The sequence below is a fragment of the Pogonomyrmex barbatus genome, unplaced genomic scaffold (genome assembly GCF_055798465.1).
Source record: "Pogonomyrmex barbatus isolate J1 unplaced genomic scaffold, ASM5579846v1 scaffold2, whole genome shotgun sequence".
Lineage (NCBI taxonomy): Eukaryota > Metazoa > Arthropoda > Insecta > Hymenoptera > Formicidae > Pogonomyrmex > Pogonomyrmex barbatus.
Window position 1 is genome coordinate 14,278,575 of NW_028297116.1, and position 23,784 is coordinate 14,302,358.

General features: G+C 28.7%; 2 protein-coding genes across 3 annotated transcripts; both read left to right on the plus strand.

Moving 5' to 3' along the window:
* Window positions 1-697: 697 nt before the first annotated feature.
* On the plus strand, window positions 698-6,012 carry LOC105428734 (uncharacterized). 2 transcript variants are annotated; one of them, XM_089076686.1, is made up of 5 exons: window positions 698-1,144; window positions 2,187-2,417; window positions 4,546-4,688; window positions 4,863-4,951; window positions 5,187-6,012. In XM_089076686.1, the coding sequence occupies exons 1-4, from the start codon at window positions 1,067-1,069 to the stop codon at window positions 4,948-4,950; spliced, it is 540 nt and encodes a 179-aa protein (XP_088932812.1). In that variant the 5' UTR covers window positions 698-1,066; the 3' UTR covers window position 4,951; window positions 5,187-6,012. The 2 variants fall into 2 exon arrangements, with proteins under 2 accessions (XP_088932812.1, XP_088932813.1); XM_089076687.1 differs by lacking the exon at window positions 5,187-6,012 and having other exon boundaries at window positions 4,863-5,076.
* A 5,312-nt stretch (window positions 6,013-11,324) lies between these two features.
* Window positions 11,325-22,737, plus strand: LOC105428673 (uncharacterized). Its single transcript, XM_011641100.2, has 3 exons — window positions 11,325-11,455; window positions 18,245-18,447; window positions 20,017-22,737. Exons 1-3 carry the CDS (start codon window positions 11,434-11,436, stop codon window positions 21,946-21,948), a joined length of 2,157 nt encoding a protein of 718 aa, XP_011639402.2. The 5' UTR covers window positions 11,325-11,433; the 3' UTR covers window positions 21,949-22,737.
* Window positions 22,738-23,784: the final 1,047 nt, after the last annotated feature.

Below are 23,784 nucleotides of genomic sequence, written 5' to 3' on the forward strand. Positions count from 1 at the left end.
TAATTAGATATATAATTATTAGAGCTATATTACAAATTGGCAAGTTGGAAGATTACAATTTTCAAAAAGAAGGAAAAATAATAATTATGTAAATATTTTTTGTGGATATGACAAAAAAATTTAATAATGTGATATAAAATAAATAAATAGTGTAATATAAAATAAAATAAAAATAAAACATTCTCCAATTTTTTTATATTCTTCTGTATTCTTTATGTCTCACACTTTGTTTTTATTTATCTATCCTTTCATTAAATTATAAATCAGAGTTTAATATTCCATAAATTATAATAAAATATTTCTTCATACAAAGTATTTTATATGATGAAAATACTTGTATATTTTTTAAATTAGCTATCATACAAAATAAAAGTAAAAGTTTTAAGTCTTAAAAGAAACATATGATAATACTAGTATGATATTGGAAGATTATACAAAGATCATCAACACTTTTTTAAATTTGATTTGCAATTTAATAACGTACATTAATTTCATGTAAAATATAAATTGCAAGTATTCTTTCCTTATTTGTGTTGTACAGAATATAATTTTTTTGTACTAAATTATATTGGTAGTTTTTTAATTAAGTTTAAAGCAATTGTAGTTGCTTTTTTTAAATTTTGGAGACGTAATTTCAAAATTTATAAAAAACTTACTTATAAAACGTATAGTTTTGTAATTAAAATCGGGATTTTATTTTTTTTTGGCGTTTATTTTCTTTTCTTTTCATGCTATTTTGTCATCATCTTGATACAAGAAGAATAATCATACGATAAAGTTTTGTTATTTTAGTCTGTATATTGCATCAAGTTGCATCAATCTCGCACACACAATTCCAGCGATGTCGACAGCCTATGATTTGTCCAAATTTTTGTTTCATGATGTGCAATTAATCGAAACACAAGTCTAATCTCTTAAAATGATAAGGATGGAAGGGGGCTGTTCGAGCTGTCGTGTTACGTGTAGTTTAGACTTTCTCTTTCTTTATGTGACATAATTTCTCGTATACGTAGCATGGTCTCACAGGAGAAACTGGTCCAGTTTCATATTCAAACTCGATGCGATCATGCTGACAAGTCGCGATATCTTTGCTGCACTTCTGCTGGCTGTTATGGCAGCGCCCTATTCAACCATACTTATACAGGTAAATCTTGATTTTATTCGACAAAAAATAATTTTTAATTTTATGTTGGGCAATAATACTTGTAATATTTCTAAAATTTATTCTTTATTTGGAAAGAAAGGAAAGGAAAAAGAGAGAAAAAAAAGCTATATTTCAAATATAATCAATTTTTTTATTTAAATTTGTATTTTTTTGATATTTTAGAAAATAATTATGATATGTATGTACAAAGGACTTGTAATCTAAAGAATTATCATTTTTAAAATAAATCTATTTTATGAAATATACGTAATATATGAGTTTTTGACAAGGACTATTTAATGCGTGAGATTATTTCTACAAACATGATACAAACATATGTATCTCTAAATTGAATCGTGTATCTCTGTGTATTTCTAAATTGAATTGTTACACTACATGTAAATCAAAATAAATCAATTTGTGAATCGATATTTTTTCTAAGGTATATATAATTCAAATAAATCTTAACAAATAATTAAAATTTTATAGCAGCGATAACGTACACGTATTGTAAAGCATATATTTTACTATATGCACTTATAAATATACGCACACACTATATTATGTCATATATTTATATCAAAATGCTTTGATCTTTTTTTTATTTAATACTTGATTCTTTTTCTTAAAGTTATTTTAAATAAACTAAAGTTGCTTTAATTAAATTTACTTTGTAATATAGTAGCAACATAAAGAGAGAAAATATAAAGAAATGTCCTTGACTTTAAATAAATTAAGGCAACATTTCGCAATTGTTTGTTACACTTTGCTGGGCTCCAAACTTTTTCTAAACTATGAAAGCAAATTATGCAATTGGATCCCGCAATTCGAAGAGATTACTTCTTATTATCCTCGCAAAAACGCCTAACTAATTCATTACTTTGATTAATGTTTTATGAACATCAATTAAATATTTCTATAATTATTTTTATTAATCCGTCTATCTTTTTCATTTGTGATGCTCTGTTTTATTTTCTAAAAATATTGGTAACAGATTACTCGTTAATTTCAAAATATAAAAGTAGATATTATCAATTTTTAGGTTCCAGTGGATGATTATCATGATGAATATGAAAATTTTCAACCGGTAGTTGGATTTCGTCAGCCTATTATTGTTAAAGAAGAACCAAAGAAAGATCAGAATTTGAACAAGATTCCCGGAATCCCCGGAATAGATTATCCTATCTATCATACAGTACCGCCTACGAGTTTCTCCTGCGCATACGTTCCGGTCATACCAGGAATGTATGCAAATGTGGAAACCGGTTGTCAGGTACATGTTTCACTTTTTAATACTTTATATAATAATACTGTAATTATATATAATATTGTATTGTCAGAATTAATTATTTTAATGAAAAAGTTTTCAGTGTAATTTTTATGTTTTGTAGAAAAGAAATAGAATATATACTAATCGTTCTTATAAGACTAAAGATGAAATCTTTAAACAAATGGTTAATTAATTATATTTTTACATTTTATCTTATAATACGAAATAAATATGTTCTTATCTTATAATACGAAATAAATTTATCAACAACTAGATAATACTAGATAATACTAGATAATACAAATAATATCAAATAATACAAAATATTGCGCGCTTATTATTATTTAGTTTTACTTTTGTTAATTATTCTAATAATACAAGCTAATATCTAATAATATTCTATTTTCTAGACAATTTTGTAACTTTATAGCTTATCTTTTATACAAAATTTTTTTATAGCTTTTTTATATTAGACACTTATATATGAATCTTACTTGTTTTTTGCATCCATAAAAATTTAAAATTTATTTAATAAATTTTTAAATTTATTCATTCACAGAATTCGTGCATGCGTAATAAAATCACAAACGACTTAGATATACAAGAAATAAACAATCTTTTAGAAAATTAAATTATTTTGTATAAAACGCACTGAAAGGAGATTTTTTTTTTAATGTTAATATGAATTATTATAATAACAAAAAATGACATATGCTTGATATTTAAAATTTAAATACCGAGAAGCGTATTATAACTTAAACATATTTGCAATTATTTTGTTATTATTTAGTAAATGAACGATGTGAATATATGTAACTATAATGTTATGTACTATATTGATGAAAATATATTACATATATCAAGGATTTGAATAATCAAAGCATAAAAATGATGTATATTTGCTTTAAAAAAGATTATTTTTATATCAGCATCTTATTTACTATTTAAAAATTGATATATATTAAATATATAGGGATACATAGATGTCATAAGATTTATTGAAATAATAATGTAATATTTTGAATAAATAAAATAAAATTAAATAAACAGAAGTTAAGAGTAATTTATTGCGATACGCAGACTTATATTATATATAAGTTGTATTATATTTGCATATTAATGTTTTCTTGCGAGGTAAATTTCATATTACGTTGTATTGTACAAAACTTATGAGATTACTCAGAAAGCAAGGTAAAATCATTTCACTGATTTCAACGCAGCATGAGCTGCACGCGGTCAAAGTAGAGCGGATTTATTATGTAAGAGAACGGATTGGCATTATTAAAACCTCAAGGCAACGCGGGAGTAAGAACAGATCTTGCCTTAGTGAAAGACAAACCTTGCAGGAGAATCATCTTAGCAAATTGTTACTGTAATTGAATTCAGTTCAGCCTCTCAATATAATCTCGAGAATGCAAAGTTATACTGAGCATAATTAAGCTTTAATTTGTTGCTTCTTTGTTAACCTTTGAAAATTAATAATTCAGTAAAAATTTTTCAAGTTGTGTCACCTTTGATACTCGTGAAGTCCATAAGTAATATAGCATAACGATCATAACTTATGACGATCACAAAAATTATCGCGATACAACAACAAATACTGATCGCGATACAAAAAAACTGATTCTTTCACGAAGACTAACACGTACTAACATAAATGATGTTACGTGACTCAAATGTTCCGTCATGCATCGCAACTTGATTTCCAGAGCGTTAAACTTTCCTTTTCAAGAATGTCATTCGTTTCCTTTGTGTTTCTTTAAAACTGACTTCTTTCCTACTGTTTCACGTCGCTCTTATTATTTTCAGTAAACTTGCACAACATATTTCGCATTAATTCCTTAATTATGATGTTTATGTAACAGAAAAGCATCATATTAGCCTGATTCGACCAGTTTGCATCATTTGTACGACTTTTTTAATTCTCACAATTAATATAAAAATTTTAAATAAAATAAACTTAACATAAAACTAATATATTTATTATAAATTAATTCACATTTAAATTAAATTCACATTTGTGTGTGTGTGTGTGTGTGTGTGTGTGTGTGTGTGTGTGTGTGTGTGTGTGTGTGTGTGTGTGTGTGTGTAATATTTTTATATGTATATGTATACTAATATGTTATTACAGGCATATCATGTGTGCCATGATGGACGCGAAGGGCATCAGGGTGCTTCTTTCTTATGTACCAATGGAACGCTCTTTAATCAACAGGAATTTGCGTGCGATTGGTGGTACAATGTTAATTGTGCCAATGCCCCATCTCTTTATCGGTAAAGTTCTTTTGGGCGATTGCAACAAATATGCGTTCAAAGATTATAAAAGTATTTTGCAATAATTTAATATGTTGCAATAATTTGTTGCAATGCTTAGATGTAATTATGTATTAATATACATAATGATGTAATATTATTTTTTGTACTAATCTATTAGTGTTATATTTGCAGACTAAATGCAGATCCATTAAAGAATCCATACGTACCAAAGGAAACAAAAGATGAAATCCAAAAAAAAATGAAAATCATCGTACTTTAAAGTAATTAGCAGTGCAGCTAATTAATTCTATAATATTTTACAATATTATATTTTTATTTATAAGCTTTATTTATAATATTTATCCGTGTGTCTCTTACTAAAATTAATAAACAAATAAATAATTAATATATGAACTAATTATTTTCACAATTAATAATACATAGTAGTCAGTAAGTCATTTATTCAGCACGATTAATTTCCTAAATGAATTAATTCAATTTTTTGTCGATTTGTAGATTTATATCCTTCTTATACGGAAATAGCATCAATTACATTCGTCGAAGGATATGAAAACAAGTATTAAAACAGTGAAAGGTATGGAGAGAGTAAGAGGTATCTCAAGGGAAATGCATGAGTGAAATTGATACATGCATTAATATTTTTGCTCGTCTTCAAAATCACACTCTTTCTGATTATACTGTTAAATTTGCGATATGTATTACATAAAATATAATAGTTTAATGAAAAAAGTCCCATGATAAATATCACAAGACTAATAAATAAAAAATAAAGAGGTGCCAGTAAAGCTGAAACGTTAAAGCTAATACGTACTTGCAAGTACAAAAGAATTAACATAATGATTTTAATATATAATAAAAATTATATCCAATATTATAAGACATCATATATTTGATAATTACAAGTGGAATTATTAGCGATCTTTTGTTTTGCATTTATTTAAATACGATATCAATAGGACGCAATATGCATTTAAATAAATTTAATTAACGTACTGTGATGAGGATCTTGAAAAATTTTGTAACTTCCGCATGCATTAATATATCTTTTAGTTTAGTTAGTGATGGTCATGTCTCGATGCACACGCGTAAATATTCGATTGCCATTAATTACCTGGTGAGAAGGATGAAAGCCATAGATATCACTCTGGAACGACCATTGCCTTTAGAGAGAGTACTGTTGATGAGTTTGCGTAAATATTTCTCTTTTTCCCTGTGATAAATTAAGTGGCTACCAACAAACGCGTTGACGGATGTAATGATCACAAGAAAGAAACTTTAATATTTGGAATTTATTAAATAAAATGTTTTCTACTCAAATTAATATCTCCGTCTTCGTTTATCTCCTTATTATCTTTCCATAATAAGGTATATGTAATTCTTGTACGTCTTGTGCAATAATTAAATATTAAAAGAATGATTGTGTATATATGCGCTTGCTCCCGCATATCTCTAAGCGTATGCGCGCACGCCCGCGTACATGTGGGTGTGTGTGTGTGTGTGTGTGTGTGTGTGTGTGTGTGTGTGTGTGTGTGTGTATGTTTATAAAAGAATATTACAAATATATTTAATTGAGAGGATATTATCAGTAAATGTGTATTAGTATATGAAAATTTGTAAGGAAGAGAAAATTCTCTTGCAAATTCTTGCGAAAATCAAAGGGTATTACGCCTAGCATCGACTAGGAAGTAAAGTCAAGGACGTTATACTTGGCTCACTTTCGTTATCGAAAGGCTGTGAAGGCGTCTTTTGCAGCCGAACGGATAAGTCGCAAAGCGGATAAAAGTCACCCTTTCTCTAGGACGTTCAAAGCCAATAATGAAGTAGGTAAGGATAGGCAGATATAGCTTGGTCGAATACGCAATGAATAGTTCTTACATGATTTGTAACGTTCTCTACAATTTTATTTGGTATCTTGAATGCAACAAACGCAATTACTTATAATGTGAGAAAATTTTCGTTGCTAAATTTAATGCCAAGTTAATTGTAATAAGTTCTTCTTTATCAATTTAGTCCTGCTAACATCACATACGGAATATTATAAACATATATTAGCAAACATTGATTAATGTAATCTGATTTAACAGAATAATAACAAACAGTATCCAGAAAATGAAATAAAATCAAGATTTGATAGAATTATAAATTATAAATTTGTTATAAGTATAATAAAAAGAGTAAAAAATATATATACTTTGCTACTATTCGTACCCAATGTGTTAGTCTTATGATAACACGACATTTATTATTAATATTTTTCTGATAAGATTAAATTAATTTAAGCAACACATGATAAGATGCGATCATATCACATCGCACAATCACGCATATAACAATGCATGTATGATAATCGTATTTAATTATTACGTGTTTTGTCACAATTATCTTTACTTTATTTATTTTGATTCTTATTTTATTTATTTTGATATAATTATTTTGATATAGCTATTATTCATTTTGCGACAATTATATTATTGGAAAAATTATCATCGTTTTCGATAATGATCCATTATAAGATTGTTGAACAGCATAAAGAATAAAATAAAACATAGATTAAATTCAAAGATATATCCATGTTGTACATTTTATCTGTCATGTTTTTCAATTAAAGTCCATTAATATGTCTATAAAATGTTGGTAACTATTATATATAAATAAATATGAATATCTGACACATGAAAAGTTAATATCGATAATTACACAAATTGAATAAATAAGTATTATTTAGTTATAATTTAAGCGTGTCATTCTCAGAATCTATATACATTATAATAAAAATTCTTATAATACTGAAAAATCATTTTGATTTTTTATTATTTTGAAAGTTTTTGTACATTTATATATTATCTAATAAAAAAATAGATTATGTATTCCAATCAATGATATAACAAGAAAGGATTATGAAAAAAATAAATAAATTGTGGCAATATTTTTCTAGATATTATTCTAAGTATACAAAATTTAAAATAGTTTTTATAATGAATTTTAATAATGAATACAGACGCAGGTATTGCGCTTTTGAACGGTAAAAAAAAGTATTTGAGGAGAAACAATATTTCTGTGTTTATTAGTTCTTTTATCAGCAGAGATCATGGAACAATTTTGAAGATTGTTACAGGATTGTAAAATACCGGAAATAACATAGCTTGTTTAGAAACCTTCATCTCACCTTAATTTGCGCTGTGTAACGTTTCATAGTAAACTGAAACATTTCTACGCTGGCTTTCTCGCATCGTCACAACCACTTGCTTACGAACAAAAGAAAAAAGTTTGTAGAAGAAGCCATTGTTGTACTTATAAAGCTGCAATTAGGTGTCTTAAAATAGAATTAGTAAATATTTTTTTCTTTAAACAATGAAAACAATCGCAGAAAATTGCCGTAGAATGAGTGTACCTTTGTTAATGATGTATATGTCTATCGTACCGATTCGTTTGTTAAATAGAAATGGTAATTAATGTTTATGGTAATTAATATATACATACATATATACACATGCTAACTATATTAGAATTAAACAACCAAAATCAGTGATATGGAAAAAGCTTCAATATAAGTAAATAATCGTATATAATTGTATTCTTTTCTAGCTAAATATAGCCAGCTAAATATATGAAATGCTTCTAGAATTGCTTGTTATATTAGCATTTGACGAGCATTTGCTCGATTTGTGTGCATTTTATAATTTTAATTTCAATAATAATAAAATTAAATTTATAGATTTCCTTTCTCCAAAATACTTTGATTCATTATACTTTCATTACATTATGCGATAATTTGTTAGTGTCAGATAGTATAGCAAAATTCTTTTGAGAAAATATTAATTTAAAAATTGGAATTATCATTTATGTGTAATTTAAACAGACAAGTTATTTACATATCTATACAAGCTACTCTGTGGTTTTATTGTTTACTTTTCACATAATCTATAGCACTGCAAGAATAATAATTTTTGATATATGAAGAATATTCTGCTTACAATTAAATAGGCAGATACAGGTACTCATTTCGCGAAACTATAATAAATCCATGGTAAACTAATAATAATAAAGTTAAGTCACACATACAATGCAGAGACAATACACGATGTAAAGCACGTCTCGCCATGCGATTCAATTAACTCTCATTTCTGTCAGTCATGTTGCAAATATGATTAACGATTAAGTAGAATTATCAGGTAGTGCATTAGTGCGAAGACTACCAATTTTTTCCTACATTTTTTACTGTTACAGAGATAGCTTCCAGAATGCAATTAGAAAGTGCTCGTAAAATATATATAATATATTTAACGGATAATTGTTTATGTATGTAGAAATAAGTACGCGCGCCTCCCACAATCTCTAGCGGTTATATCACGGATTGATTTGATTACATTTTTATTTTTTCACAAAACGAATGACGGACTGTCGAACGAATATACACTCTCACACGCACAAGCTGTCTACACAAGTTGTCATACATTACAAAGATTTATATGCCACGCAAACTATATAACAGATTTTGTCACACGATTTCCAGCTATACTATTGTTAAATGGTATTGCACAAAATGCAATCGTGTGATATATATATATATATATGAATCGATATTTACCAACTGTTACGCTTGAATAACTAGACGAATGATGTAAATAAGCATAAATCATGTTTGAGCAGTGACATCGAAATATATTTCTCTATTTTAAAAGTTATTTTATTTCGAATTTGTCTGCACGGAATTAAGATACTTCAATTAAAAAAAGTTAATATGTTTATAGGTATTATCTGGGTCATTACACATTGTTAAATGCCAACGTTTCGTGAACATTGCAGTTCATTTATGTTATTTCATAATATTGAAATAACATGCTGAAATGCCCATTATGAAATCATACAAAAAATTTGCATCTAATATAATATTAACAATTGTATTTCGAATATGTCTTGTAAATCATACGACGAGAGAAAATATAGAATAATTAATTAAGTATTGATTAATTTTCTTGTATCAAACAAATTTGAACTTATCAAGAAATCTCATAATGTTTTACTAACCAATCAAACTATACTTCTTTTTTTTAATTGACAATCTATCTAACTAAAAAATTTTGATCTTTCAAAGTTAAAATTGCATCTTTTGTAATATCGCAATATGAATCAAAATATTTTAATTACTATATAATTTTTACAAGTTTTAAATATAAAAACAGAGAGATAATTAGATGAAACTGATTTGTATAATGTAAATAGAGATAACACAAAGATAAATCTAAAAGAGATTAGAAAATAGCTAATAATATTACTTAATACCAATAATTAGCAATTTGGACGTTGCGTTTGACGCTGACGTTTTTATCGAAAGAAAATTCTCAAGAAGGCACTGTAAAAAAAGTCGATTAATTGTCAGTCGCATTTTTCTGCCATTTTGTTACCGCTTGTAATTGTTCTGGACTGTAATCACGATTTTATTATGAGCAAGTTACACGCGCTCACGGCGAATAAACGTGAGACTACGATATAAAAATATATTAGCATCGCTGAGGAAGGCCCGCATATGTCGCGATTTCGTGAAAAAATCGATGTTACCGAATGTAATATCGAAACAAAAACGATATCACTTAAATTCCATATATTAAATGCGACATATAAATTACAGCTGCAAATTTTTGCAAGCTACATTATAGTTATGAAGATATGTATAAATAATTATTAATTTTTTAATTACAAACTTGTAAAATACTTAAGAGCAGTAAAATAATTAATGATTTTAATCGCATTTTAATTCTGGAGAGAGAAAATTATTTGTTAACGCGTTAATTTTGAGTAAGTGATATTTTGTATACATTCAACTAATTTATATTTTTGTTTTGACATGAAAATGTTTCATAATGTTTAATATTTTTTATCTTGAAATATCTGAAACTTGCAAGAATAAACAGTAGGAAAAATAAAAATATATATCTAGTTTTCATTTGTACCAAGTTACATTTCTTACATGTATATATTCATCAATTTCTTACATGTATATATTCATCATTCGAGAATAAATCGAAAGCGGTTTCGGAAGCATATGCAGTCATCTAATATATCCAGATTGTTTTTCTTCCGACCGATTACCTTTCCCACGATGGTTTCTAGTGGGCAATGCGACCGCATTCGTATCGCATGGTCTCTCGAGTGCACACCAGCTCGCATGCACACGTGCACTGCGCGAGTTTAACTTATACAATGTGAATTTATACATCCCACGACACGCTGAGAGAAAAGCCCTGGAAGAAGGCCTTGATAGAAGCGAATGCGGTCGCATAGTGCAATTGTGATATAACGATGATAGTACCGATTCTAATTTGATTTGAGAGAAATAAAATCAAACGGACCGAATCGAAATATCTGCAGTAAGCATTTTACTTTTTATTTTATCTATTAGCCTTTAATAACAACGAGGTAATTGATCGACGGGGTAATTATCGCTGTCCTTACTTTCTTTAAAATAATAAATAAGGCTGAACTTTATTAATTTCACAAGCATACAATAAATGGATAGAAAGTAAAGAAAACGAAGAAGGAAATCAATGGCAGGACTTGCGACTGTACGTGCCCGATATGCGCTTGAGAACATGTACGCTATACGCTGCGGAAAAGTGGCGGATATGAGAACCCCACTTGGTCCGGATCGCGGGCGCGGCCTTTCCCCTCGGTCTATAAAGCCACTAGAACTTCACTTCCACCAAACATTCGCTCGACAATCCGTCACTCATTTGCTCTCACCATGTGGCTGCTTATCCTTGCAGGTGAGTGCATTCACATCACGTTTTCATAGAAAAAAGACCAAATTTTCATATGGGATGCTTCATGGGGGAGGAGGGGGGGGGGAGGGTGCTTCCGAAAAGTGCGTACCATTCGATCCGTCATTTTTTTTCTTTTTTATCAACTTACCCCCCTGTGGACAATACGCTGCGCAGTGTACGTGCGACGATAATCCACGCGTGTGTTTCTTACTGCGAAACGCGGGTGTGAATTTTGTGCAGGGAAAGCAAATCCTGTTATTGAATAAGATGGAATCATTTACAAAAAGTTGAAACATGCGCATTTTGGATACTTTTATTTTTTACAAATATCTCCGTTTTCGGTGTTTTTCATTTATATATGTATGTAAGTGAACAAAGCAATCAGGGTTGAAATCACAATTAAGTATTGTTAACGCTATTTCAAGCAATAAATAAAAACAAAATGATCAAATATATTTCAAGTGAAAATGTTTAAAATAGATGCATTTTCACGATTTTTACTCTGAAAGCACTGTACACGTATCCGCGCGCGTTTAATGTTTAAATATTTCAAATCTCAATGAATACAAACTATTAATTTTAACAAGGCCTCTGCAGGATTAATGTAAATTCCAAATAAAAATGTATCTATAAATACATATTAAATAATTTTGATTAAAATAAGAAAAAATTTTATTCTAGTAAATAACTTATATTGAAATAATAAATAACTTATACTGAAGTTTTTATTAACAAATAAGTGCTAAGATCATTCACATTAAGTTAAAAACAGAAAGTTTTTAGAATTTAGCATTATAAGTATTTATTTATTATTTTATTTAATATTTTGAAATTGTCAAAGTTCTATCATCATTTATATCAAATGAATTTTTCTTTCCTTTCAAATTATTAGGTCTGAGTGAAATTCATGCTTTGTATGGTAGTATGGTTTTAATCGATTAATGATTTATATTTTAAATAAATAAAAAACAAGTAAAACAAAATTCTTGTTGTGATTTTTAAATTTGATTAAACTGTGTTGTTATAAATAACTTAGGGTATGAGCAATAATTCATAAGAAAAAGGCTATTAATAATATTTTGACTAAATCGTATTGAGCCTTTAAATTATATCTATCATTTACGATAAGAAGCGTTCAAGTATCATATCCTTAAATATTATTTAATAAAGAAATTTGATAAAGAAATGTAAAGATAATTGACTATTAAAATTTCTTTTATCAATTAACACTTTACATTACATTTCATATAAAGATTTAGATTAAGTGAAATAATGCATGTAAGAATATAAGAGAATCTTGCGTGTAAGAAAGTGAAATATTTTTATTATTTCCTGTTCAAAGAAAGGAAAGTTAATTTACAAGTTAGATTACAAAATTCCTAAATAAGAAGATACTTGACTATTACAAAAAGTAATTATGTATGTAACTTTCGTAAATGTTCAAACTCTATTGATTATCCAAGCTTTTAATTTTTTCAATTGTATTGATTTCCGAGTTACTGGATGTACTCACATAAAATCTACATGTGCATTGCAATAAAGTATTTGTCTCTGAAATAATTTATAAATTTGAAGGGTATTTTGTATTTTAAAATTCCATAATCTGTTTTCTACAAAAAATCATTTGCCTAAATAGATGAATAGTTCCTTTTGGTTAGAATAATATGTGATCAATAAATTAAAATATTTTACACTTAACAAATTGATATATAATATAATTTAATATGTTCAAGTCTAGCAACATAGATGGCAATATTCATGTATTAGATCAGTAGAAAGTTGCTTCTGACACACAAAGTTTACGCAAAGAGCGACTACACACTGCAATCTCTTGGTTTCTAACGTTTCCCGACATGTTCGCCATACAATTTTATTTTCTTTTACAAGTTTCTTCATAGTCTATGACACCGCTGCAAAACATTCTTCTCGTAATCTGAAGCTATCGGATTTTCTCATCTTCGAAAGGAACCCACGTAATAATAATCACGAGAAGCCGGAGGGTCTCTTTACTTAATTTCCTCCTCGACACACTAATATACAATGCCGCAATGAGAATTCGAATCTACGTTTCATGATCTCTTGCTTTTTCCAATGTATAAAAAAAACATCAAGTTAAGAAACACAGTTTCCTTCCTAAACTATTATTGCACGTTATCGAGATCTTCCACGTCATCGCTATAACGACAGAATAAATTTTTATTCACATACTTCACAATCAGATCTTTATCACAATATATTTTCTTAATTTTGTTATTATGTCATTTATTTGCACATAAAATATTTACTAGTTAAAATAAAATCTTTTCAAAACAGATTTAATGACAAAATAAGTGTAAAATAGAATAATGATAATTAAAAACAGATTAATTTTAAAAAAATACAAAATATTTCTTTTATTTGAATAATAAAAAATATTTATATTACAAAAAAATACATAAAGAATAATAATAATCAAATATAATTTAACTTTATTAAGTGCATTCTTTATATTCTATCTCTTATTATCCATGTAGTGATACAATGATAACTATAATTTTTATACAAATTATACTCATCTTTATGTGAAAGTATTTAGTTAGTTTTTAGTCACGATTATATAGTTATTATCAATACTTTTATGGATTTATTATTTATTTAATTATATTATTAATTTAAGCATTCGTTATACGAATGGATAATGGCGGCCAGGTCGGTCAAAAACAAAAAATCTCATGCGCTTGTATCGACGTCGGTTGAGAAATCAACATCGAACATAAACTGAGTGAACGAACGGTATTGCCTTTCTAACCAATATATTGCAGCTCAAGACTATAGCTGTAAGTTACAACCAACCGAAAGTAGTCGAGACGAAAGATCGCTATTTATAAACGTACAATGTAATGGCACATTTTGTTGTGCATAGTAAAATTTTCGCGTTATGTTGTTTTCGTGAAAACGTTTTGTTGGAACGATTCACGCATATACAAATTTGTATATGTGTAACGAATTGAGAATTTTGCATACTTGTACACATTCTTCGTGTATGTAGTGTCATACTTCATTCGAAATGTGCGTGATAGAATGACCCGCGGCCACAGACAGAAATCTGCACATAATTTGAAATTAAGACTAGAACGAAAAGTGAAAACTGCTGGTAATATCACAGAACATACGTAAGTGTAATACTGCTCGCATGGAATATTGCAGTCAAGGCTCTTTTGCAACTTTTATCTAGCCTAGTCTTATTTATCAGTTCTCATAACATATTTAAACAGATAAATCTATGTTGTAATATTTAAACCAATATTAGTTGTCGATAAATCTTCTCGCTTCTATCTACCTTAAAAACGAAAGACTTAAATAAGATTCAATTTAATGCAAATGTTACATAAGATTATCAATTTGAAAAATAATTCAATTTTCAGACACTTTTTCTTTCTTTTGTTAGATTAGAGCAGAAATATTATACGGCCTTGAAGAATCTTGATCTCAATCAGATTGCACTCAGGACAGATTATCCGAAAGTGAAAGGTCGGTGGCGTGGTTTCGCATTGTCCTTATTGCATCATTAATTTCACCTCTAATCCAACGCTCAAACCTATTAAACCTAATACGTGGTTTTGAAAGACCGCTTGTTCATGTTATACCGATCGAATCTTTGCTTGGTAGTAATTATAATTACATTATATATCAGCGGGTAAGAAAAAAAGTATGTGAAATTTCTTTTGAGAAAAAAATTAAATTGATATACAAGATACAATACAAAGCATCAATTAATATTTAATGTATATGTTGCAGTTGATTAGAATCATATTGCATAATGTATATGCACCATATTTAAGATTGGTTGAGCTTGTGTAATTATGCCACAATAAGTAATTTTTATTTATCTGTTTAGAAGATTGATAAACGTAATAATATGTTACAATATAATATATAATTTATTCTTTAAAATTCTGAAGTATATCTTCTGTTATGCAAACTTTGAGATGCACAAGTTTGTATCTAAAGGCAATGATATAGACTATGATATAGATTTTTATAGCTATCAATTAGTATTTATTAATTAATTAATTAGTATTTATTTATTTATTAATAGCATTAATAAACATTTTTCTTGTATTAATATTTTATATATATATATATATATATCTACGATATATATCATATCGTAATTATACTTAAATTACTTAGTAATTAATTTTTGCTATATTACATATTATTTCAAATTTTAAAATAAACAATATAGAATAAATAATTTTGTATATTTTGTATATTTTGTATATTTTTATATTTATTTAAAAATTTTTTAAAGAAACCTTTATAATATAATTATTATTATAATATAAAAGATTATAAAAAGATTATAAAAGACATGCATTAATTATGTACAAATAATTATTTAATAACTTTCAAAATGCAATAAACATAAAATATGTATATATAAATATAAATTGATTTTGCCAGAAGCATGTAAATGAAAATGAAAATGTAGATGAAAATTCAAAATCGCTGGCTAAATTGAATAATATATTTTAAAAGTGTAATAAAACTCCGTAAGGCGTTAATTGGATGAGAGATTTGTTAATCGTGTGCGTGCACTTGCGATATAGGGGATGTTACTTAATCGTGCCTTCCTAAGGACGCCCACGTCCTATTACTCAACGAGGGAAAAATTACGCACATCCGCAAAATATCTCACGAACTAACAAAGGAAGGAAAGCTAGAGTTGGATTATTTGCGCGCTTTCTTTTCTTAATTTCAAAAGAAGCTGCACAAGCGCGTATAAACGTGATTTCTACGGAATACAAGATAAACTTCATCTCCATATAAATTTTAATAAAAACCTTAATTGAGCATTCTAAGGGCCAGTTTTATAATCTTCGGTTTTCTTATTTCACTTGAAATTGATCAATCACATTTATCGGTAAGCGGAATATATCAGAATTGATTAATCATTGTTAACACTTAACTGGCCATTTAAATTAACTGAAGATTGTGAAACTGGTCCTAAGTGTCAGATCGTTAAAAAAATCTTGAATAATAGATTACCTGATAGAGAAAAAGAAAATAAATCAAGGAACTCTATGTACTGACAATCTCACAATATATTAATTCGTTATTAATTTATTAATTCAGAAGTTTTAGATTAAATAAAATATTATTTAAAACTATAATTAAATATTTTTTATAAGCAATCCGACAAAAAAATTTGATTTTAGTTTATAATTTTAAATAAAAAAGTTAAACAAAAGTTTTCTTTAATTTTTAATTAAATTATGTTAAAAGTTTTATTGAAAAATTTAAAAATAAGCTATTATAAAAGAAATTAGCTACTTACATAACATCTTCCTAATAGTATATTATTTTTAGAAAATTAATTTGTTTAACATTTTTATTTAAAAATCATGATAAAATAAAACGTTTCTCAAATTTTTTGTCTTCCCTCTATATTTAATCATAGCGTTACAATTATACTCTTATTGCATGATGTACAAGTTATCGCAAACCAAGTTTTGCGATAATAACTTATGATTGTTAGTTGTTTGTGCCGAGTAAGTTGCTGAAGAGGAAACTAGTAATAAAAGCATGCGTTTTGCGAGCTCATGATCATTATGTCTCGCTTACGTGATAGTGCAGGTAAAAAGAAAAAAAAAATAAAAGGAAAACTTTTCTCAACTTCACTTTTAGACTCACCCAAGAATAATTGTCAACGGTAAATCTGCTAACTTTCAATTCATTAAAATTAATCAAAATGGCATCTTTAAAAGCTATTAATATATACAATTTAATTATTTAAACATTTTAAGTAACATATTACACTTTTCACACAAACGGTTACAATAAACATATTTGCTCTAAGATCTTTCTCTAAAGAAGATGTAAAGGAAAATTTATTATATAGGAAATATAGGGGAGTTTTCAATACATTTTATATATATATATATATATATATATATATTTATATATATATATATTTATATATATATATATATAAAATGTATTGAAAACTCCCCTATATATATATATATATATATATTCCAATAGATTCTGCAGTAAATATATGCCAATCGTAACAAGAGTGTTGTATCTAATGTTAAAGTAATAAGAATCACATTTGCTCACGAAACATAACTATTTACTCACGGAGAACACTATAGTACACACCATGTTATTTTTACATAATAAATATTGACCTTTCATTTTTATAAGTAATTTTAACTTTGTACTATTGGAAGAAAATAAAATCCATCAGATTTATCGTTATATATTACAGTAAACTTAGTTTAGCGTATATTAAGATGAAATAGCAAATTGAGATCGAATTTCAATTCTATCAACATAAAAGTTGTTTTTTCTTTTTTAATCTTTTTGTCAAAATATAAAAAGAATTTATAGCTAAAAAAATTTTCTTCAGAATTAACGCGTTCCGGTTTATTAGCAAAAAACTGTTTATATACTTATCTTTTTCTGGTGAGATGCCTGAAAATATTGAAAGCAAAATCCGTGGGAAGAGTTTCTTGAGTGCACGTCGCTTGCAACTTTCTCTACGTTGCTTTCCCAGCTCCATTCTAAGCGTTCGCGGTCAGGCAGAACGATATAGGTAAAAGTCACTTCCACGTTCGATTATTCAATCACTGAACTCTGAAAAAGAATATTTAGATAAAACTTGACATCTTATACAGTAAACAATATCCTTCTTTTGAAAAACTTGCAAAAATATTCTATTTCTGCAAAAAATGCTTTGTATATTACTAATGAAAGATTAATAATAAATTAGATATATTATTTAATAATATTTCAAATCAATAGGCCTCTTGTCAACTTCCGTTGGAGAGGAGACCGTTTCTAGCATCCCTAAAAAAGCGGTGTCATCGACGGTCAGTTCCGATGACATTGTTTTGTTAGAAATAGATGTTAAAGATCCTGTCAAGAGATCACCAGTTTCAAGCAGCGCCGTTTATGGAGCTTCACCTAGCCAATTCGTCATTCGACACGGTGATGATTCTCAAGAGGTATAGAATAATTATTTCGTATATATCCGGTAAATTTCAAGGCGGTTATATTCGAGCCGCTAAATAAATGCTTAAAAATAAATATGTTTCGTCGAATATTTAGTGTTGTTGTCGTTGGTCAACCATGACTATTGACCGCCTATCACCCACAACGTGCTGACTAACTAACCATGAACAGACTATTTTTCTATGATTCTTAAACGAACGGCAGCATATGTAGAGAGAAAGAAAGAGAGAGAAAAGAGGGGGAAATATCTAGATCCGCCTTCAAGATCTAGGCGTTCTGATGCAACGTGGTTGTACGGCTCAACTCTATTACATTATTTCATTATTTCTATGATTTCACTGGTGCATTTCGAGGATAACAAGAGATTGTGCATTCCATGCACATGGAAACTGTGAAACATTGGACATTCCTTACCTCCTCTCTCTCTCTCTCTCTCTCTCTCTCTCTCTCTCTCTCTCTCTCTCTCTCTCTTTCAGCTTTTATATAATTGTGTGTATGTATGTTCATATATTTTCTCCAATTCGTTATTTTTTTTTAAGTATTTTAAAATCATTTTTTATATATTTTGGTAGAATTTTATTTATATATATATATATATATATATATATATATATATATATATATATATATAGTAAAATATCTTTAAAATTAGTACAATATTGTAAATTATAAATTACAAATTTATAAATGATTTTAATGTATATGATAGCATAAAAACAATATAATATATATAGTATATATAGTATATAATATATATAGTATATAGTATATATAATATATATAGTATATAAATAATTTATAACTAATTAAGTAATAGAATAGCTATATCAATAAAATTTAAATAGAAATTTGAGAAAATTTTGAGAAATTTCTTTCTTGGTGTGTGTGTGTGTGTGTGTGTGTGTGTGTGTGTGTGCTTCCTACGCACATACTCATATTCGTTCGTGATCGCTTGACAACGCCAGGCTTGGATGCAATCGCTCGCTTGCATAACGCTTGCAAGTTTGCTCGCCTTCTAATCGCTCCAACTTGACAGAACTGGTACAACCACACCCACCAACAACTGGGTATAAGTTCCCAGTTTTATCAAACCGCTTATAGAATAATAAATCGCTTATAGAATAATATTCTTCTCTGCGGCCTTGCATCGTCATTGTCAGATGAATTACTGTCATATCATTTTTTGATCAGTTGACTTATTTAGCAAGCCGTTGTTGACTATTCAATAACTTTTTCTTTGTCTCTCTCTCTCTCTCTCTCTCTCTCTCTCTCTCTCTTTCTTTTTTCTCTCTTTCTGATTTGAATTACAGTAATAGTTTGTTTTCGTTTATTTAAATTTGCATTTAAATATCGAAATTATTAAACTGCACATAATATTTAAACTATATACTATTTATTTTATTGATGATTGTTTGAAATTTTATTCAATGTTTACAAAAACTATTGTCCACCTATTGTTTGTCTTTTACAGTTATGATGTTGATATTATATTAAGATAATAAACTCTATATTTTAATGTAATGTTCCACTAAATGTCTTATAAAAAAATATGCAAATTTCAGTTGTCGCCTGAATACTTAGCTGTTTTGCGACAATTCACCGGAACTGAACCACAGGCGTTTGCTACAAATCAAAATAACGCACCCCAGCGTAGGCCTCTTCCACCTTACGCCAAACAACAACAGGCATTACAACAGGCATATTACAATTATCGCAAACCTGCCGTGGTGCCTCCCAGACCAAGACCACAGTTACATCCTCAAGCATTGGTTCAGGCCGAAGCTGTAGCGCAAGCTCAGTCGCATGTCGACGCACAGAATCGTGCCGTAGCATTGCAGTCGATACGCGGCCCATCCGGAGCTTCCACGTATCAAGTGGAATCTTATACTTCACCGAAATTGGGAACATTTGAGCAAGAATTGCTACAATTAGTATCTGCCAATCAGGCCCAAGAATTTAATTTGATTCCGACGCGCTCTAAAACCGGCTATCCGCAGCAAGGGTACATCAAATCATCAGCGGCACCTACGCCTCAATTGCCTGAACAATACCATATTGAGACTAGTCCGCCTCCTCGTTATCCACCACAACAGCGAGTGGCAGCAACGTATCAAACGATTGAACAACCAGTCCAGGGTCAATATCAAACACCGCAAGCAGATTATTCGGTAAAGGGAGTTCAACCTTTTAGACCGTCTCCACAATATGATTATGTAGACACTGGTGCCCAGCAAGCACAATCTCAGGCGGAAGCTGAAGCGAATGCGAGGGCTCAAGCTCAAGCCGAGGCGCAAGCTTTAGCTTTTCAAAAAATCGCCCAGGCGTCATATCAGAAACATCATGACGCCGCTATAGAACAGATCAGAATTGATCACGAGAGATACAGACAACAGAGTGCTTTAGAACAACTTCAACAAGGGCAAGCCGTTAGCGATGCCGGACGAGCTCACCGTGAAGGTCTACTGGAACCCAAAGATCCAGAAGCTGCATATAGAGCGAAATTAAAAGCGCAAATGGCTGCCGAAGCTGCCGAAGCCAGAAGAATTCAGACGGAAGCTGAATACAAGGCCCATGCCGATGCTATACGCCAAGTCGAAGCACAGCAGCAAGCTCAAGTAAAGGCTCAAGAGAAGGCTCATCATGATGCTTTAAACTTTGAAAGAAATCAGTTGCGTGCTCAAGCTCAAGCTCAGGCGCTGGCGCAGGCTCAGGCCGAGGCATTGTACAAAGTCTATCAGCAGTCACGTGCCAAAGCCAACAATGAGATTTTGGCAGCTGCCAGAGCCCAGACAGAGGCTAAAAAAGTAGATCCCGATGGTACACCAGTCATCCAGTATCTTCTTCCTAGTACTCCCAAATTGCCGCCACCTAATAGTTACTTTACTAATGATGACGTAAATAAATATCAGGCTTCCGGCTCCACCTTTGCTCCTACATCTGTAACTAAACCTGAATCAAGTGAGTCTCAAGAACAAGCTTATGTTCAACCTGTAATCAATCAACCTCGTCAAGTGCACAAACTCAAAGTTCCTCAGACTCAGTCCTCCATCTATGTTTCTCAATCGGGTCTCTTGAAAAAGTCGCCGGTTAAGTCTCTCACCATCGAAGAGATTGTCGATCAAGGACAATTAAATAACCCTCAAGTTGTACGCATTCCCTCTGCTAAGGATCAGCAGCCTCTGACGCAGGAAGAATTGTCCACTTTAATTAATGCTGGTTACAGCGTCACTCCCATACCTCAGACAGTGAAGCCGACTCAACAAAGTTATGTACCGGAGAATACATCTGCTGTGTACTATTTGAAGAAACAGCGACCGGCTGTTAGACCTGAATACGTTACGTACGAGGAAGTCTTACCGCAATCGCGAAGACCCATCAGAAAAAATACTTCAGTCAAACAAGAAGACGCTAATGCTAGTGAAAAGATCACTTATTTAGTACCCTTAGAGCCCAGTTTTGGCACTAGACAATCATCACTCAGAAGTGATGAGTGATCGGTTTTGTCTTTATCGTTGTCGTTATTAAAAAATGAAAAATAGGAAATTTAGAGAAACCTAAACGTGATTGTATTCACCTAAATTTATTTGTTAGACATCAGATGGCATATTCTCTTTCTTTCTCGATTCAAATTTGTATAAATGATAATTCAAAAACCAGTCAAAAGACACTTTTAAATACAATTTCTTCTGGTTTTTCCATTTTTCCTTAATTTTAATAATTTTATTTTTCTACTAATTAAACATAAATATATTCTATTTAACGATTCAACGATTATTTTTAATTTTTTTTATTATTTTGTGATTCTAATCATTTGCGTTTTAAATTTATCTTTCAGTATTAGTTCGAAAATTTGGTAAAAAAGATATTAGATTATTTTTTATTATTTCAATTTTGGGCGTTAACATTTTTCAAATAATATTAAAATATTAAATAGATTAAAATATTTTATACAAGTTATATTAATTATAAATAATTTGCATACATTATAAAGTCAAAAAAAAGAAACATTCATTTCGTAAAATAAACTTATAAATATATTATAACAGATTTTAGAAAATTTATTAGAACACATATATAGAAAATATAAATCTAAAAAAATATTTTCTTGATGTATATGACAACAAATGGAATGTAATTTATAATTACGAGGATTTTTCAATAAATCCACTTTGCGCGATATTATCTAAGAGATGGTAAGTGCGACGGTGCTAAGTCGAATGATTATTAATTTATACTTTTTTGTAAATATTAGAATTTTAACTAATAAAAACACTTTAAAATTTTGCTTTGTGATACGTGATACTCCTTTTCCCGCAATACGTTCTTATACGTTCATTTATACATGTTTCTTCAAATTTTTATCAATTAGAAAGAAAATGAAATGTTATGCATTATGGAAATGCATATTTTCATAAAATTATATGTAATTAAAAATTTAATAAAAAATATATTTTATATAAATATTTTATATAAAAATTTTGCAATCAATTTTAATTGTTTTAATTATAGTTTTAGTATCACAGTATAATTTTTTTTATTAATCTGCTAATACTAATGAAATTATTAGTCTCTCTATTTATAAGTAATTACCTTAAAATATAATTTTGAAAATTCACTTAAAAATGTTTCGTAAAAATACTCAGATGATTGTGCAAGTGTGTTTATGTTTGAGTGTAATAAATGTAATATGTCCTTCACCTTATTACATAATAATATTATTATGACAATCATAATATACAATACCATAAATATTTATAGAAAAGCAATCGTTTTATTATAAAAAAACATAAAAACTATTTTCAATTTTTTCGCTATTTCCAATTTTTCTGAAAAAGTTTCACACATATACATAAAAAATATATATAAAAAAATATATATTTTTTAAATTAGGTTATCTTTATTAAAGTTATCTTTAAATAATGCATTATAAAAATAATGTAAGGCATACAATTTCTTTCACAAAAATTTGAAATTGGTCACTAAGCTTTTGTGTATTCTCTCTTTCTCTCTCTCTCTCTCTCTCTCTCTCTCTCTCTCCCTCCCGCCTTCTTTTTTTTCTCTCTTTTCTATTAATTTTCTAATCAATTTTATATTTATCAGAGCTTTATCATTAAAATCAAACTAGCATATTTTAGAATCTATATGTCTTAGAAGATAAATTCTGTTTATGGATAAATAATTCTATTAAGATAAAGTATTAAAAAATACAACGTGCGTAACCAGTAATATTTTTTTATGATACGTACGATTATGTAGAAATAAGTCACGTAAAAATATATATATACATATATATACTTTTGGAAATTATAGGTTTGGTGAGTTACGAAGGA

What these genes read in the sequence shown, in the direction of transcription:
- LOC105428734 (XM_089076686.1), top strand. Translation starts at nt 1,067, where the DNA reads ATGCTGACAAGTCGCGATATCTTTGCTGCACTTCTGCTGGCTGTTATG. An exon ending in ATTCAACCATACTTATACAG is followed by an intron (nt 1,145 to 2,186) that starts GTAAATCTTGAT and finishes ATCAATTTTTAG; the next exon opens with GTTCCAGTGGATGATTATCA. An exon ending in ATGTGGAAACCGGTTGTCAG is followed by an intron (nt 2,418 to 4,545) that starts GTACATGTTTCA and finishes ATGTTATTACAG; the next exon opens with GCATATCATGTGTGCCATGA.
- LOC105428673 (XM_011641100.2), top strand. Translation starts at nt 11,434, where the DNA reads ATGTGGCTGCTTATCCTTGCAG. An exon ending in GTGGCTGCTTATCCTTGCAG is followed by an intron (nt 11,456 to 18,244) that starts GTGAGTGCATTC and finishes TCAAATCAATAG; the next exon opens with GCCTCTTGTCAACTTCCGTT. An exon ending in ACGGTGATGATTCTCAAGAG is followed by an intron (nt 18,448 to 20,016) that starts GTATAGAATAAT and finishes TGCAAATTTCAG; the next exon opens with TTGTCGCCTGAATACTTAGC.